Source organism: Papio anubis, chromosome 7, assembly GCF_008728515.1.
Source record: "Papio anubis isolate 15944 chromosome 7, Panubis1.0, whole genome shotgun sequence".
Lineage (NCBI taxonomy): Eukaryota > Metazoa > Chordata > Mammalia > Primates > Cercopithecidae > Papio > Papio anubis.
This window is the reverse complement of record NC_044982.1, coordinates 82751384-82770202: the sequence shown is the minus strand read 5'-3', so window position 1 is coordinate 82770202 and position 18819 is coordinate 82751384. Positions and strand designations below refer to the sequence as shown.

At 44.2% G+C, this 18819-nt stretch overlaps 1 protein-coding gene across 3 annotated transcripts in view; it reads left to right on the top strand.

Annotated features, from left to right (window-relative positions):
• The window catches only part of DHRS2 (dehydrogenase/reductase 2), a 54976-nt gene extending 36387 nt beyond the window's left edge, over nucleotides 1–18589 (top strand). The window contains exons 7-8 of one of the 3 annotated variants that reach the window (XR_002522965.2): nucleotides 5429–7983; nucleotides 8588–18589. Coding sequence is in view for 1 of the 3 variants with exons in the window: in XM_009211157.4 (XP_009209421.1) it covers nucleotides 5429–5449 (21 nt within the window). In the remaining 2 variants the exon portion in view is untranslated. Of the gene's footprint in view, nucleotides 1–5428 lie in introns of all 3 variants that reach the window. The other 2 variants (XR_002522964.2, XM_009211157.4) reach the window with 2 other exon arrangements.
• Nucleotides 18590–18819: the final 230 nt, after the last annotated feature.

Sequence of the window (18819 nt, the reverse complement as noted above, 5' to 3'; positions counted from 1 at the left end):
TGAATATATATGTATATATATGGGATTTTATTAAGTATTAATTTACAGGATCACAAGGTCCCACAATAGGCTGTCTGCAAGCTGAGGAGCAAGGAGAGCCAGTCAGTCCCAAAACTGAAGAACTTGGAGTGCAATATTTGAGGGCAGGAAGCATCCAGCATGAGAGAAAGATGTAGACTGGGGGAGGCTAGGCCCATTTCTCCTTTTCACATTTTTCTGCCTGCTTTATATTTGCTGGAAGCTGATTAGATTGTGCCCACCAGATGAAGGGTGGATCTGCCTTCCCCAGCCCACTGACTCAAATGTTAATCTCTTTTGGCAACACCCTCACAGACACACCCAGGATCAATACTTTGTGTCCTTCAATCCAATCAAGTTGACACTCAGTATTAATCATCACAGTATTGTACCTGGGACTCCACAGCAATGCTATGAACTTTCTTAGTGAAAGGATAAAGGTTACTCAGGATAGTGTATGAACAATTTTCTTCTCATTTTTTTTTTGAGACAGAGTTTTGCTCTGTCTCCCAGGATGGAGTACAGTGCTACCATCTCAGCTCACTGCAACCTCTGCTTCCCAGTTTCAAATGATTCTCATGCCTCAGCCTCCTGAGTAGCTGGGACTACAGATGCGCACCACTACGCCCAGCTAATTTTTGTATTTTTAGCAGAGATGGGGTTTCACCATGTTGGCCAGGCTGTTCTCGAACTCCTGGCCTCAAGTGATCTGCCTGCCTTGGCCTCTCAAAGTGCTGGGATTACAGGCGTGAGCCACTGTGCTTGGCCAAAAATTTTCAATTAGCAAAGGCAAGGGAAGAAAGGTCTTGGTTGTTTGTGGTGATTTTAAACAGCTACCAAAAGTTTATTTGCAAAGAGGCCTATTGTTTGCTTTTGATTCTGTCTTCATTTATAGATTAGAACATCACTGTTGATGTAGAAGTTGCAGCATTTATGACAATGAGGGGTGTCTTAGTCCATTTGTGCTGCTACAACAAAATACCTGAGATGGAGAAATCTGTAAAAGACAGCTTCTCACAGTTCTGGAGGTTGGGAAGTTCCAGATCAAGGTGCTGGCTACAGAGGACCTGGTCTCTCTGCTTCCAAGATGGCTCCTCGGTGCTACATCCCCTGGAGGGGAGGAACGCTGTGTCTTCACAGGGCAGGAGTGAAGGGCAAGACAGCCGAATGCTTGTGAAGCCCCTTTTATAAGGGCCTTAATCCCATTCATAAGGGGAGGAGTCCTCCTGACTTAAATACCTCTTAAAGTCCCACATCAATACCATCACACTGGCCATTAAGTTTCAACACCTGGCCGGGCACTGTGGCTCATACCCATAATCCCAGCACTTTGGGAGGCTGAGGTGGGTGGATCACCTGAGGTTAGGAGTTCAAGACCAGCTTGACCAACATGGTGAAACCCTGGTCTCTACAAAAGATGCAAAATTAGCGGGGCGTGGTGCACATGCATGTAATCCCAGGTACTTGGGAGGCTGAGGTAGGAGAATCACTTGAACCTGGGAGGCAGAGGTTGCAGTGAGCTGAGATCGTGCCATTGCACTCCAGCCTAGGCAACAAGAGCGAAACTCTGTCTCAAAAAAAAAAGTTTCAACACCTGAATTTTAGAGGAGACACATTCAAACCACAGCAGGGGGGATGGACTGAGGGGTACTGAATACATTCTTTGGTGTGGCTTTCCATCAGCTTTAGGATGAGGCCAAATTCCCTTGTGTGGCAGACAACTCTTCTCAGATCCTGACCTCTGTTTCCCTGGTCAGTCTATAATTTTTTTTTTTTTTTTTTTTTAGTAAACATTACTTGTCCTTAGGAGCATTCACTGATGCCCATTGAATGACTTATAGGGCCTCATGAGTGCCAAGTGCTGTGTCCTTTCTTCTCGAGAAGCCTTTACAGGCTGCTCCCTTTGGTGGAATTCACCTTCCAGGGCAGCCTCTAATGTGGCACTTGTTATAGTGCATGGGCATCATTGCCGTACCTTTCTGTTCTTAGCTTGGGGATTACCTTTCATTTCTGAAGGCCCTGCTTCCAACAAGGAGCTTGGCACATAGGAAGTCCTTAGTGAAGGCTTGTTGAATAAATGAATGAATTCTGAATGAATGAATTCCTCTTCTGAAGGGTCAGCCTGGTGCATTGGCAGTGGCAAACCATATAAGAAAACTGTTCCTTCTTTGAAAGAAAAGTGGAGGATTCCACCCGCCTGGCCACTCCGGAGCTACAGACCTCTCTGCCTCATGCACTCCAGGCCCTACTGGGGTTGTCTTTCTTTTGAGAAATAAGCAAAAACTTGTTGGAGTTTCCTAGATCTGGAAATCAGGTTGCTTCCTCAGCAGCCATTTCCTGTGTCACTTCCAGTCCTACCCATCTGGATCCTGCCGGAGAGATGGGGGTGGGGTGGGGACTACAGACTCTCAGAGCCTTAGGGCTCGACAGAGGCGCTCCCACATCTCCAGTCGCAGCACTGGAATAGTAGCTGCTATTTATTGAGCTTTTATTTTGGGTCAGGCACTGTGCTAACAGTGTCTCAGGAGTTCTCTCATTTATAGGTTATAACAGCTCTGTGAGGCAGAGGTTGCCTGTGAAGAACCTAGATTCTGGAAACGGTTGGTAACCTGCCTAAGCGTGGTCATCCCTCCGGCGCCCCCAGCTCAGCCCAGGTGGATGGTTCCCAGGGAGCCAAGACTCACCTCAAACACGCACCAGTCAGAAGCACAGGGTTAACGATCACGGGACAGGGAATAGTTTTCCTCCCATGGGCAGGAAGACATTCTGTTAATTTCTCAGTGGGTCCTGGTGGAATTGATTCCTGTTGCCCACAGCAGCGACCCCACACCGCATCCTTATTTATATTAGCTCTGTTTGCTGACCTGAATCTCTCTCCCTGTCCCCTCCCTGCTGCCCCCAAAGCCACATCACAAAGGATTTACCTGTCTTATACTCTACTTTTGGAGAAATTCAAGCAGACAGTCACTCAGTGACATCAGTGGCGAAGCTCATACTCGAACTTAGGTGTATCTGAAAAATACTTTTTGATTTGCTTTTAGCGAGTGAGGCATCCTAGGAGAAACTCAGGGTCACGAAGAGGAGGTGAAGACGAGGAGGCAGCTGGGGGAGTGGCTGCCTATGGTGGGCTGCCCCACTTGAATATGCTGGTGAGTACCACCATGCTTGTGCCCTCGAGCCAGGCAGCTGGGAAGGAAGCAGTGCCATTGGGCAGTGGAGGTAGAGTTCTCTTAGTGTGCTGCTATATCTAGCTTCAGTGTGGCAGAATTTTATGACAAATCACATCCTAGGTTTTCGAAATAGGAGCTGAAACAAAACCAACTCCCTTTGTCACCCAAGGGAGTCTGCAAGTGTAAAGAAATGCTTTGGAGAGGCTGGGCGCGGTGGCTCACGCCTGTAATCCCAGCACTTTGGGAGGCCGAGGTGGGCGGATCATGAGGTCAGGAGATCGAGACCATCGTGACTAACACGGTGAAACCCCATCTCTACTAAAAATACGAAAAAATTAGCTGGGCATGGTGGCGGGTGCCTGTAGTCCCAGCTACTTGGGAGGCTGAGGCAGGAGAATGGCATGAACCCGGGAGGCAGAGTTTGCAGTGAGCCAAGATTGCGCCACTGCACTCCAGCCTGGGCGACAGAGCGAGACTCCATCTCAAAAAAGAAAAGAAAAAAAAAAATAAAATAAAATAAATGCTTTGGAGAAAAGGAGACCCATGTAATTTCTTTTTCTTTCTAAGAGTAAAGTTCAAACTGTACTCTTGTAGCACGGATCCTTGAGCTGGTGCCTAAATTCCACTTAAGAATTATTCCTTACAATTTAATCTCTGATTTCCCTGGGGGAGAATATACTTTAATCTGTTATTAGCCACATTCAGGTGTGAATGGGTTTCTGATGCTTCTTTGAAAGCAAGTATTGATAGGGAGAGACAAGAAGTTGTGGGCTGCCTGAGGTAGGTAGGGAAATGGTTCCTGCCTGAAAGGCAAAGGGAGGAAAGCCAATCTCTTTTGACCTAGCTCAGCCTGATTCCAGGAGTGCAAGTGTTAGATTAGCAAGGGGCTACGTGTTTCAAAGAGCCCTAGCCACCTCCCTGCTATACTGTGAGCTTTAATTGTGCAACAGCCAAGATTCAAGGTATGAAAGATAGAAAAGAAATATGCGTACATGGGGCAGAAAAATATCTACCAGAGACTGCTGGGCAACAGTAGAGACTTGTTTGTTTTGTTATCAAAGGTTCTCCTAAAATTCACATGTTTTGAGGCGGGGTGATGGAAGAGCATTGTTTTCAGCTGTATCAGTTCACACCCTATCAGGAAGAAGTGGGCCCAGCGTCTTGTCAGAGTGGGAGTGAAGCCAGGCTCCACAGAGACTGGGGAGGAAGGTGTGCAGGGGGCGCTGCCGCAGAGCACTGAAAGGGCAGGTGCTTTTCAGCATCTCAGCTATACTTTCCTGACTTGCAAGTTTTCCTTGGCACAGCCAGGAATCTGGAGTTGGCATCCTCTATAGCTAGAATGTTAACACAGATGATGGCATCAACCGTTAGAAAGCTAAGCTTTCTGGGCCAGTGGAATGGCTGAAGAACTGTGTCACAAGGAAGAGAATCTCTTCTGATGCCCCCGGAAGAGGCTTATTTCCCAGGAGTGTTAACATGAGTTTGTTTCCAAGGCCAAACATCCTTTCTTCACAGATCCTTTTGATCACCATGGAGACAATCTGCTGCTCTGTCCAATGGAGAGTTTGAGCGGCAGTCACCATGACAACCTGCGGGGGTAGAAGGACAGCTCAAAGCACCCCTCAGATGAGAGCCAGGACAGGGACCCGAAGACACTGTGGTTCTCACAAGTGCAGCTGATGAAGGGGCACTCCCTCTGTCTGAGCAGTGAGCTAGAGATGGGTGTGGGAGTGGGGGGCTGGGGCTGGTGAAGTCAAGGTCTTAGACTGCTAAATGAAATTGGCTTTGTTCTTTTCTGACTTCATGTTTTGCTTGTCCCTGGCCAGGCCAGCTGGTAGGTGTCTGGAGACATGGTAAAATCAGAGCACAGCAAATCCATCTAGCCCTGGGTAGGGGGTGGGGCAGGGAGGAGGAAGGAGCATTCCCCTGAAAGATGACCCAAGTGCCTTTCACAGGAGTCAGCCTACCTCTCTCAGGATGGTGGAGGCAAGAGCTTGCTAAGAAGTTGAAGCAGAAGCAAGCTGTGATCCCTGTGATGGCACGTCCTGGCTCATCTAATCAGTAGACTTTGGTGTGAGGCCAGAGGCCTGCTACACCCTCCCTTTCTAACCCCTGCATTTGCTGACCCCTACTGGAGCCTGCTTAACACGGATGGATCTGGGGACCTCTGTGTTCAGCCCATAGCTGGTTTCCTGCAGAGCTGGGTCAGAAGGCTTGACCATCTCCTTCCTTCCTCCTAGGCTCTCTCATCCATCTGCTGACCTGGGCTTCCTGACTCTCTGTCCAGTGCTCTTACTCCCACTATTCCATGGTTGCATTATTCAGAGAAGCAGCTTGTGCCTTCACTGTAATCTTCATCCAGGGGGACCAGAAAGGAGCAGAGCAGCACTGACATCTGCCCGTCCCTGGAGTGGGGCCAAGTGACTTATAAAAGGCACAGGCATGACCTAAAGCCTGATCACCCTGCTGGGGGCCCTCCTTGTGAAGACCACATCTTAGGGGACAGCCAGCCATTTGTAAGTGCATCCCTCAGAGCCAAACTGATATCCAAATTTTGATAATAGACACAAGTTATATGACTCCAATTCTAGAGGGTCAACTTCTTTGTGACTCAGTTTTCTCATGTGTAAAATGGGAGTACGCTTGTAGGGGTGTTGAGAGAAGGAAATGAATTAACATCTGGGCCTGGTTTATGATTGATATTAGCTGTTATTACGATGTCTTAATACCAAGTCTTCCTACCAAGTATGGGGACACACACACCCTACTGATCAGTTATTCTCTGTGACACCCCAACCTCCACCCAGCAGGGGATTTGTTTGTTCCCATCAACTCCGAAGCTGAAGAACAGCATCTGCTTTGCATTGTGTGCGCCAACCGTCTAGGGAGTGAAGGTGTCTCATCACCCAGTCCCCAAAAGGAGCCTCTTACTGCTTGCCATAAGCCCTGTGTGTTGTCATGCAACCAAAGGGTCCGTTCTGTGTTCAGATGTCTGGTGTGGCCCCTGCTAGCTTTGTTTCCTTGCCCATCACCTCTCCTAACACAAGTACCTGCCTCCATTTCCTCTGGTGCTTGGCCATCCCTGTTAGTCTGCATCCACTGAATATTGTGCAGACAGCGGTTCTTCTGAACTGTTCACTAGGAGTTCCTTAAACAAATCACCAAGAGTGTGCCTTCAGAAGCTCCTCCATCCTGTGTCAGCACCCTTCAGCTGCATCCCATCACTATATTCTTGTGATGTCTTTCTTCCCTCCCCATGTCAAAAATTACTCTCAGGAAAGTTCTGCAAACCCATTCATTCTGATGGGTAAGTGACTATTAGGTCCTCGTCTTACTGAGGGTTAGAAGACTTCCAGGTAGCCCTCCTTAATGCTGTGGACTAATGGCCTCTTCCTATATCCAACAGCGTTCCCTGAGGCTGTGCTGCCTTGGATGCTGCTGTGAGTATCACTATTGCCATTGTTACTGGTAACCATTTACAAGCATCTGCTATGCACCAGGTAAGATATTTGGCATCGCAGAGTGTAAGTGGTCAAAAGCACATGCTTTACTGATTCTGAACCTCATTTATTATGCCAAAAGTTCCAGAGGGAGCAAAGATTTAAATGCAATGGAGCTTGTGCCGGGACTTATGGACAAGGATACACTTTAGAGCCCCAATATAATGGCAAAAGATGGGAAACCACTGAATGCCCATTGACAGGGGTTGATTAAATAAGTTATAGCATATCCGTTTATAGAATACTCTGCATTTGTTAAAAAGAATGAGGCTAGATCTGTAGCCATTGATAATGAAACAATCTCCAAGATATAAGTAAAGTGAAAACAAAGCAAGGTGTAGAAGAATATCTAGCATATGCTACTTTGTGAAAGCAAACAGAAGAGTATATGTATAGACTAAATTTAGACTAATTTTAGAAAGAAAAAGGGAGTTGACAACAGTGATTGCTTTTGGGAGAAGTGTTGATGATCTGGGTAGCAGGGACACTTACTTTTTATCTTTCAAGGGAGTTAGGTTTTTTTATTCTTTACCATATGCAGGTATTATTTTTGGATTTAAAAAGTTTAAGAAATAAATGTTGTGGAGTCAGACTTGGATGTAAGTCCAACTGCTTATCATTTCTAGCCATGTGGCCTTGACTAAGTTACTTACCCTCTTCTAGCCCTGGTCTTCTAGCTGCTGGATGGGGAGACTGTAGCTTGTGGTGAGGATTAAGTGAGACAGCACCTGTGAAGTTCTCAGCACAGTGCCTGGCCCAAAAGCAAACCATAAATTGTTAGATGCTTGCTCTGAGCTGTTTATGTCCCTCCAAAATTCATATATTGATGTCCTAATCCCCAGTGTGATGGTAGTTGGAAGTGGGGGGTCTTTGGAAGGTAAATAGGTTTAGATGAGTTTGTGAGGGTGGAGTGTGCATGATGAGTAACCCTTATAAGGGGATGAAGGGACCACAGCTCTCTTTACCTTGTGAAGACACAACAAGGATGCAACTGTCTGTTCACCAGGAAGAGGGATCTCACCAAGAACCCAAGACTGCCAGCCTCTAAAAGTGTGAGAAATAAATGTTTGTTGTTTAAACCACCCAATAGTTATAACAGCCCAAACTGACTAAGACAGTGCTTTATGTAAGTATCTCTAATTAGCATTCTGGATGTAGTACTATTCAGTTAAGCTATGTTCTGTGCATTAGGTACCCAGCAAAATCTGATGATGTACAAGCAATGGGAGAGTCAGACAGTGGACAACCAACTGCAACAATTCCAGGAGCAAAGTGCTATGGGACCACAGAGGAAAGTGGGTTTTGATTTGCTGGAGGGGTATGGACGGGTGTAGGGTAGGGATCCAGGAAGTGTTCACCAAAGAGGCAGCAGTGGAGATCTGGGTTTCACAGGATAAGAAGAAGCAGTTCTAGCAGATATACCATATGAGAAAAGGCACGGGGTGGGAGGGCTTTGGACTTAGAGCCCTATATCTCCGCTATGGGGCTGGAGAGCAGAATGTGAGGAGAGAGGGGCAGGGCCCTCAGGTGGAGACAATGGATATCAATTCCCCTGACAGCAGTGCCCAGTCCACTCCTTTCCTGTGGTCACCTCCTTGAGATCCTAACCAGTTTTGCGATGCTGCAGAACTGGGGCAAAATTATGGTAGCCTTTTTACAATAATGTCCTGGGGACTTCTATCCACAGCCCTCGTGTCATGTTAGCTGGGGAAGTAGCAGCAACATGTGTTCTTTAGGGCAGGAGTGATTCTAGCCTATATGCTTCCAATACTGCAGTCAGTTACTTCGAGACACTACTCCCCCAAAAGAGTCATACAAAGGATTTGCATGCATGTTCTGTTTTCTCTATCAATTACGTATCTCTCTATAAAATATAGATATGTTTTTCTGTCTAAGCAGGGAAGGATCGATGCAGGGAGCTGATTAAACTAGACATCTCTGGCAGGAAGAAGAACTGGAAGGACTGACAGGCTCCGGTGGCCACCCTACAACCAGAAGACAGACATCTAACAATGTATTGTCAGATGATGGATTAGCCAGGCCTGGGGAAGAGAGCTGAGTGTGCAGCCTCCTTCCCTGTCTCCTGGGTGACAAAGCCGCTGGATGACCCCGCCAACAATAACGAGATGAAAATGAAGAGCACTGCAGTATAATGAGCATGATAAAAATAGAGATGTTGCTAAATAATGGGTCGGCCATAGCTGAGGAGCAGGAGAAAGAGCCAAGCCCAAAGGAAGTAGATAAGGCCTTCCTGTGTGGTCTCCAAGCTTGACCCCCTGATGTGTTACTGTTGCTCAACCAGGCCATCGGTGGTTTTGAGTCCCTAGTGTGGCAAAGATGTCAGAGCGGGATTGGAGGGTGGGCCTAAGTGAAAATCCCCAGCAGGCTCTATCCTGGTCACTGTGGCTCTGACCTCCACCAGGGGAGGGACAAATGTGTGGTCAGCACACATGCTCATGGTGGTTATGAATTACTGCCTTTAGTAGGAACCTCTTGCCTGCCAATAAGTATCAGCATATAGTCTGAGTTAATGCACCAAAGTTTTTCAGAACATTGCACTTCTCATCTACATAGTGCAGAGTGGAAGAAGCCTGTTAATTATGCTTTTGTTTGTATTTTTGTTTAGTTGGTAGCTTGGAGTATCTGCCAGGAAAGGCAGGCGCCCCTCGGGAGGGAGGTACCCTGGTGCTACAGGGACGGCTGCCTGTGAAGCCTTCTGGCACCAAGTCCCTCTGAGGTTTTTGTTTTTTAATTTTTAAATAATTAAATCAAGCCTCATTTTTGAATAAGTAATACATACATAGAGTACAAAATTTAAAAGGAACAAAAAAGGTGCGGCAAACATAAATATCCCTTCCTCTTCTCCCCCTATTCCCAGCCACCCAGTTTCCTTCCCTCTAGGCAACCACTGTTACTAGTTTCTTCTGCATTTTTCCAGAGATATTCTAAGCATAAATAAGTGCATGTACCCCACCCTCCAAACATACGTACCAGTTGTTTTTTTTAAAAAACACAAATGCTAACGTACTGATTCAACCAGAGTCCTGACAGAAAACAGATGGCACACATAAAGTGAGTCATTTGAGTAGAGATTAATAAATGGGCTTTTACCAAGGTATAGGAAAAGCCCAAAGCCAGCAACAGTTGAGTGAGAGGGCACGGTGACATAGTGTGAGCAACACAGCCAGCGGAGGAGCATTCCAGGGAGGTTCAGGGGCATAATCACCTGTCGTTCCTCTCCTCCCTCTGATCTTTTGCTGCAGCACCTCATGGGTTGAACTCAACCTGAGGCAGAGTACAAGAGTCTATTGATGCAGTTTAAAGAGGTCACTCTGGGGCAGGGAACAGGTGGGGAAGGGCCAAGAGTGGATAAGGAGGGCAAATGTGGGCACTCAGCTCATGCACTCAGCACCTCATCCTGTTCTTTGCTGTTTTCCACTTCACAGTCTATCTGTACATATAGCCTCATTCTTTCTGCTAGCTTATTCTATTGCATTTCTGTTGTGGAATACCATGCCACAAGCAAGGGACTGAATTGTGACTCCCACCCCAATTATATGTTGAAGTCCTAACACCCAAAGTAACTGTATGTAGAGGAGGAAGTCATTAAAGTTGAATGAGGTCATAAGGGTGATGCCTAGAATAAGGCTTATTAAGAGGAGACACAAGAGCTCTCTATCTGTCATGTGAGGACACAGCCAGAAGATGGCAGTCTGCAAGCCAGGAACTCATCAGAAACCCCAGCAGCAGGAACCTTGATCTTGAACTTTCCAGTCTCCAGAACTGGGAGAAAGAAATATCTTCTGTTTAACCCACCCAGGTCATGGTATTTTGTTATGCCAGCCTGAGCTAAGACACCATACACACACACACACACACACACACACACACGTAATATATCACAAAAATAATAATATATACAACCATATATTCAACTAGTCCCTCACTGATGGTCTTTTAAGATAGTTTCCAATTTTCTGCTATTACAAACAATGCTGCAAGGCAAATCCTTTTACTGTTATTTCACTGGTAAGGATACGTACAGAACAAATTCTGTAGGAATTTATTTATAGGAAGGGATTGTTGTATCAAAGAATGTATGCTTTAAAAATTTTGATAGATTCAGCCGCAGCACGCTGCATAGAATTTGCACCAATTTGCATGCACATCAGCAATGTATAAGGTTCCCGTGCAGTTTTGAAACATCTGGGTTTCAAAGACATGAATAAACTTATTACAGCATCTTTCCAGCAGTGCCTGTCACCTTACAAGACATAAACTTTTCTTGTTTTTGAAATTGTGAGAATACACATTCTCCTCTGGTTTTCTGTTGTGTCTTTCAGCTTTTTTCAGCAGGGATAAAATTCCTCCACTCCTGAATAAAATTATTATGGTTTTTCTTTGGGCACAGTTCTGAGTCACTTTAAGTCATAAATTAACAGCCTCAGTTTAGATGTTAAGTATCCAGTTTTTCTTTCTGGGCATGAACAAGCCAATTATATATGAAAACATACCTTAGAGACAGTTAGGAAACCCACATATGTACAAGTACCAGGAGATGCCAAGAAATCATCATTAATCCCACAGCATTGCTGTGGCATGCAGGAAAACATCCTTAGTCTCTGAAGAGGCAGTCTGAAGTATCCAGAAATGTGAAACACCACATCTTCAATCTACCCAACATTTCAGCAAAAACAAGATGAAGCAAATATGCAAAACAGTAACAATCATTACATCTAGGTGATGGACACCTTTCTTTATGTTCAACAATTCTCATAATAAAAAACTTAGAAGAGATGTCTAGCCAAGATAATAATCAATGCTTCACACTTCATCCATAGGTAAGACTCCTCCCTCTCCTCTCCCTGCTGCTCCCCAGCCAGGGCCAGCAGTGAGAGAGTCTGTGATCTAGGAACGAGGATGCAGTGACTTCTGCTCTTTCATTCAACTCCTCTCCTACCAGGGTTGAAGAGAGATAGTCAGAGGACAGGACGGTTCTCACTTGGCTTGCTTTTTGACCTGGCCGATGTCTAAAATAGACTCTTGTAACCCTTGGGTTCAGCAGAGCCCAACACGACCTGTGATGTGGGCAATGGATTCTGTTTGTCCAGCTGCCACCCCCTGACTCTGCCACCAGCCCTGATCTGGTGGTCCACAATACACCAACAAATTTTACTCTTCATGTGATCTTATTGGGAAGAACTTAAAAGAGCTCCAGCCTGGCTTTCCCTATGCTGAGTGGCAAATATTTGTTCTATGGAAAACCTTCAACCCTCCAACAAATCCTGGAAATGCAGGTCATCTGTCTTTTGGCCACAAGCAACTTCAGCTTTCTCAGGCCTGAGTTAGGCAGGAATCTAAGATCTCCCCTTCCCAGCTGCAGAGAACACACACCAAGTTCTCTCAGTGTGCCCCGGAAGTTCCCTCTCAATAGGTTTATGTTGGAAAGTAGCTTCTTATTCTCTTCCTGGAGGTGAGGGAGTGAGAAATTATCAGTGTTCCCCAAATAAATCTCATAAATTCTCCCAATATATCTCCTGCATAATACATTTTCCCCACCATGCTATTGAATATATCTTAGTATTAAACATTTACTTTCATTTCACACATTTAGAGTTTTATCAATATTTATACAGGATTTATTACATTTAATTCCATTTGTTTAAAATTGTTCTAGAAGAATGTTGTTTTATCAGTTATCTATTGCTACAATGCCTTAAGATAACGTTTATTATCTCATACAATTTCTGATGGTCAGGAATCCAGGACTGTCTCAGCTGGGTGGTTCTAGCTCAGGGTCTCCTGTGAAGTTGCAGTCAAGAAGATGGCCAGGGCTGCGGTCACCTGAAGACTTGATGGGTTGGAGGAGCTACTTCCAAGAGGGGTCACTCACATGGCTGTGCCTCAGTTTCTCTCTGTCTGTTATCAAGAGCCCTCAGTTTCTCACCAAGTAGGCTTCTCCACAGGCTGCTCAAGACACAGCAACTTACTCTCTTCAAGAGAGCAAGAAAGAAGCCATGATGTCTTTTTGCCTTAGCCTTGGAAGTGACATGCCATCACACCTGCCATATGCTATTGGTTGCACAGATTAACCATGGTTACAATGTGGGGAGAACAAGGGTGTGAATACCAAGAGACAGGTACCACTAACCGTCTTGGAGCTAGCCACCACACCTATTGATGTCATCCTGCATGTCCTCTCAGTTGTCAATATAAACTATGTTTAATGGACTCGTGCTCCACAGAGTTGTATTCCATGGGAGAGAATCCCTCTGTGGTCTTAAGTGTGGCACTTTGTACAGAGCTCCTGTGACATAAGTAACTCCATCTCAGAAAAAGACTCCACCTTACATTTCAAAAGGCACCTTGCCAAAAGAGAACAGATATTTTGCCTGATCAATAAGGACTACATCTAACCAGATAAGGACATAACTAAGCGCACTCTTCCACTATCAGTTCTCACCAGAGGACTCTGGGGTGGCCATTAAAAGAGCAGGACCTCACCTGCTCAAAAAGGCCACCTTAGAGACACCGTCTTGCTGTCACTTGTGATATGCATCTGGCATCTGCCACCCAAAGCTCTGCCGCATCAAAGACTCTTCCTTGCAAGACCAACAGCTACCGCAGGCCAGACCAGAAGATTATTTTGTCTACTTTGGTCGCCCTGGGCTGATTCATTAATGTTTTTTTCTATCCCTTCTCTCTTGATGATAAACGTTACTTTGTTTGTTGTGGAATGTTTAATTTATAACATTTACATATTGATCAAATAGTATTATGTATGGTTTGCAATAATGACTGATTTGTGGAGTGACTTGGACCTATGTGCCCATGGCTCTGACAACTGAGTGAATGAGAAGTACTAAGGAGGATTGCCTTCTCGCTGAACTCCATGTAGCTCATGTCTTTTATGTTTGAGACAGCATCAGTAAAAGTCTGACATTGTGGAAAGACACAAATGTGCATAGACCTGGTTATCTCTAACCTTGGGCAGCTCATGGGACACTTGGTCACATGGCACAAGTACAGAGTGAAGTCTACCCCTGTGTCTCCCAGAGGTCATGGTGATAATAGTCCTATCACTCTTTTTGCCATGAGTCTGGACCAGAAGATGAATCTTATTGTTCTGTGTTCTTAATCCAGCCCCCACAGCTCCCGCCTGCCATAGTGCCCAGTGCTCTTTTGTGCCCTTACCATGGAATCACTCACAAAAGCAAGCCCTGTGGCCAGGCATGCCCGGACATGCACTGAATCCTAGCAGAGTTCAGGCTCAGGCAGGGGCGCTCCGAACTGTTCCCTCCCAACCTGTAGCACATGCATAAGGAGCCCTATTGTCTGCAGTGATCAGTGTGAAGAAATGCGGGCAAGTTGGGAATGGAGTGTACTCCGATTGGGCAAAGGGTTTCCATCTTCTTGTCACAGGAGAAGTGGATCCTAACACAGGCAGCGCCCATGGAGGAGAAGAAAAGACACCAAAAGCAAAGGTACTGAGGAAAGAGAGAGACCCTCTCATATTGTTTTATATTGTTTTATACTCAGTACCTGTTTTAAGAAAAAACAAGGAAATAAAACCAAAGACAGGCAGCCTGGCGCCAGGCCCGAAACCAGGCCTGGGCGTGTCTGGCCTAAACCCAGTAGTTAAAAATCAGCTCATAACTTAGAAACCGTGGTTATTCGTAGATTCCAGACATCGTATAGAAGAACATTGTGAAACTCCCTGCCCTGTTCTGTTTCTCTCTGACCACCAGTGCATGCAGCCCCTGTCACGTACCCCCTACTTGCTCAAATCAATCACGACCCTTCCATATGAAATCTTTAGCGTTGTGAGCCCTTAAAAGGGGCAGAAATTATGCACTCGGGGAGCTCAGATTTTAAGGCAGTAGCTTGCTGATCCTCCCAGCTGAATAAAGCCCTTCCTTCTACAACTCGGTGTCAGAGGTTTTGTCTGCAGCTCGTCCTGCTACAGTACAGAGCGTACACCTTACCCATGCAGAGGACCTTCCAGAATCCATGAGCATAACGGTCCTGCCTGAACTTAATTTCCCTCTACATTCTCTTTCCCCCTAGCTTCCATATCATGGAATTATATGGAATTCATATAACTTTATTGTGGAATATCATCTAGAATTTTAGTTCCTCCTCCACTCTTTGTTTGTTTGGTTTGTTTTGTTTTGTTTTTAAGAGACAGGGTCCCTCTCTGTCGCCCAGGCTGAAACGCAGAGCACGATCCCCGCCCACTGGAGATGTGAGCTCCTGGGTACAAGCCATCTCCCCATGGCAGCCTCCTGAGTAGCTGGGACTACAGGTGCACACCACTCCCCAAGCTGACCTCCATGCTTTTAACTTCTCAATAGTTATGATTTATCATCCATCGATATTAGATTTGCCAACATGTTTTATTGCCCTCTTGGCCCACTGCTCATTCCCCTTTATGATTCATCTCATTCCCCTTTATGATTCATATTCTTTCTTGCTGAAGTAATACTTTTGAAGTTCTTTCAAGTCATTCTTTCTCTTTGATGTTCTGTAATTGCACTATGATGTCTCCAGTAGAAGTATGGATTTGTCTTTAATTAAATTCATTGCTTGAGATTTGGTGTTTGTCTTTAATTACATTGCTTGAGATTTGGTATTTTCCTTCAATTCTGAACACTCTCAGCCATTATTCCTCAACAGAGCAGTGTCTGGGAGGTGGAGACAATAGACCAATCACTGCAGACAGGGTTCCATATGCATGTGCTGCAGGGTTGGGAGGGACTCTTAGGAGTACTCCTGTTTGAGCCTAAACTCTGCTAGGATTCAGTACATGTCTGGGCATGCCTGACCACCCGGGCCTGCTTTTATGAGGGATTCTATGGGAAGGTGTCTGGGAGGTGGGGACAGCATTGCATAGGATGGTCAAGAAAAGGTCTCTGAGGAGAAGATATGGGAGCTGAGACCTAAATGATCTGTAAGAGGAATGGTCCAGGTAGAAGGAAAAGCAAACACAAGGAATTGTCAGGATTCAGGAATTGAAAGAAGGCCAGTGAGACTGAGCGTAGTGAATGAGAAGGAATGCGGCAGGAAAGTAGATTAGAGCAGAGACAGGGGAAGGGACCAGCCATGGTAGGCTTCCTGGGCCCTTCATAGGAGTTTGAGTTGAGAAATGAAGGCAGTTAGTGTGAGCTTTTGTGGTAGACACACCGCTACTGTCAGCAGGTTCCAGGATGGACACAGACCACAGTGAACAGGTAAACCAAGGAAGGATTTATTTTATTGTACTGGTTGGGTAATCAGTTCTGATTAGCATGAAGAACTAGAATTCATTCTGTATAAAGGATCAGTAAAAAGAATTTCCAAAATTCAGGTAATGTATTTGGATGTCTCTCAGTACTTCTATGTCCTATAATTACAGTCAATGGGAATTACAGCAACCCATTAAGCACAGGGAGAACCAGGGGCCTGAAGGGCTAGGTTACTCTACCAGGCAATCAGCCTGCATGAGACTAAATGCTGGTAGGAGATAAGGGAATTTTAGCATGGGTGGTGCAGGAGAGAGATGATGGATGATGAATGTCTTTTAAGGACTCTTGTTTCACTGAACCTCATTCTTGAATTATCCCAGGGGATTTCAACTGTGACTGATTGGACCTATATCTCCCTCTTAGGGAAGGAGTGAGGGTGTCTTGTCTGCACACAAAAACAAAACAAACCCAGAATTGCTCTAATATAGTATAAGAGTCAATATAATGGGAGAGAATGAGTGGGTCTGAGTGGCATAAGGGGTTACACTGGATTCAAGTGTGTGTGTCTCATAATTCCCACCATATGCAAGGTCCATTTTCCTGACCATTTCACTAGTGCTGACTATTTAGACTGATTTTCATTTTTACTATTGTAAATCATTTTATGTGTGAATATATTTATGCAAAAAGCTTTTTAGGTAGTTAGTATTATGCTCCTACTATATTTTCCAGAAAGTAGAAACACTGCATCAAAGAATATAAACATTTTAAAATCCCAATTGCTCTTAGCAATCATGCCTTCATGTGACTTCACCCCAGACGTCTTGATTGAAGTGTGGCATCAACTCATCTCTTCCTGCTTTGATCTGTTCCCTAAGGTGAATTTTTTAGATAGCTACTCTCATTCATTAAATATTTATTTTCACTAGTTTAAATCTCAGAGGGCAGGCTTCTGTAAGTTGCATCTTTCTGGGGATAAGGACAGCATCTTGTTAATGAATAAGTATCCCACATACTCTAAACATAGCGATTGTGTTTGATTTAATCTCAACTTTCTGATATGTGTGTGGACATGTTACTTCAGCTTACCAGCAAATACACACATTGCAGTGGGGTGGTCAGGAATCTGAGCTCAGGGGTCGGATGTGCCTGGATTAAAATCATAGCTCTACCGCCTGCGAGTTTGTAACTTGGGAAATTATTTACCCTGACTGAGCGTTAGCTTTTTCATTTGTTGAATGGGAATCATAGCAGTACTTAATTCAAAAGGCTGCTGTAAGAATTAAGTGAGATAATGAATCCAAAGCCCTGGATATACACATCATTAGGCACACAATATGCCGTCATAGCATAACTGTTATTAGCAAGCCAATCTCCAGTTCCAATGGCCCCTGCTTGTGGTTCCTATTCCTGACAGCAGACAGGACTGTGGAGAGCCTGGCCCAGCCCCCCAGGGAACAGGGCATCATCACTCCTTTGTGCTTCTAATGGAGCTTAGTTCACATACAGCTAAGTGTATCATAATTATTTGTTTCACTCTAACTTCATTTTAGCCTTCAAAAAATAGTTCAGGCTTTTACAAGTTTGAACATCGTAGATACCAGTGAAGTCCCATCGGACAAATGCTCCTCTTCAATCTTGCTCCCTGTAAATGTGTTAACTACCCTCATGGATTTAGTATTTTTCCTTCCAGACCTAAAAAAAAATTGTACTTACAGAAAATGCATAGTGTATGTGTGGTGTTTTACATAATTAATATCAGACTGCAAATAATATTTTGCATATTGTACTTTTTCACCGAATGTTTTTGAATTTATCCATGTCAGTGCATATAGATCTAGTTACTCCATTTTAATAGTGTATAATTTTTCATTTTATGTGTATATTTCACATTGTATTTACTCATTCTTCTGTTGATCTCCAGGATTCAAGCCTAATAACTTTTGGTAGCTTTCTGATGCTTTCAAATACATTAAAATATTTTGTCGTTTTTCTAGTTATTAGGGGGAGAGTTGGTCCTGACTTTGTTTCCAGGTCTTCAACCTGCGAAACACAGACACAGAAATATTCCCACAAAAATGTTTCCAATATAAAGCCACAGATGAAATGTGAATAAAAATTTCAGCCCTCAAGGGAGGGAGGGAAAGAAAAACAGAAGAGGAGGGGATCAACTACCTTCTTTGGCTGTATTTCTGAAAAATTAGAAATTAAAATAGCTAACTTTATTAAGTGCTTAATAAGTGCCAGGCACCAGTCTAGATGCTTTAAATATATTGTTATTAAATTTCATTTAATCAGAACAATAGTCCTATGAAATAGATACTGTTATTATCATCATATACAAATGAGGGATCTGAGGTGAAATAACTTGCCCAAGTTGTCACAGGAATCATTGGTAGAACAGGGATTCAAAGCAGAATAGTGGTTGATTCCACAGGCTTAATCATTTCAGTCTACGGCTAAGTTAAAAGTAGAATTAGAAAAAAGAACAAATACTTGCAAATTAAAAGTCAAAGAGAATAAGTGAATTGGAGGAGAGTTCAGGATATTCTGTAGCACAGAGGCAAATGAAACAAGAAAAGAAAATAAACTGAAAGGCTTGAAATATGCCTACTGGATAATCTAGAAGACTAAATTACTGAGTGAAGGCAACTGAGAGGGAAGAAGTAGGAAGCAAAAAGCAATGGTATTGATTGAATTTTGTAAAATAATTTAGTAAATGCACTTAAGGATTGAGAGTAAATTTCTTAATACACTTTTTGTATTTTTTCTCATAGTAAAATAACATTTCTAAACAAATGGTATTCAAAATAGGGTGTATGCACCCCAGACAGTTAGCAAAATAGTCTCCTGGTAATCAAAAAGAAAATATTAGAACTTTCATCTTTATATCCTATTTCATTATAC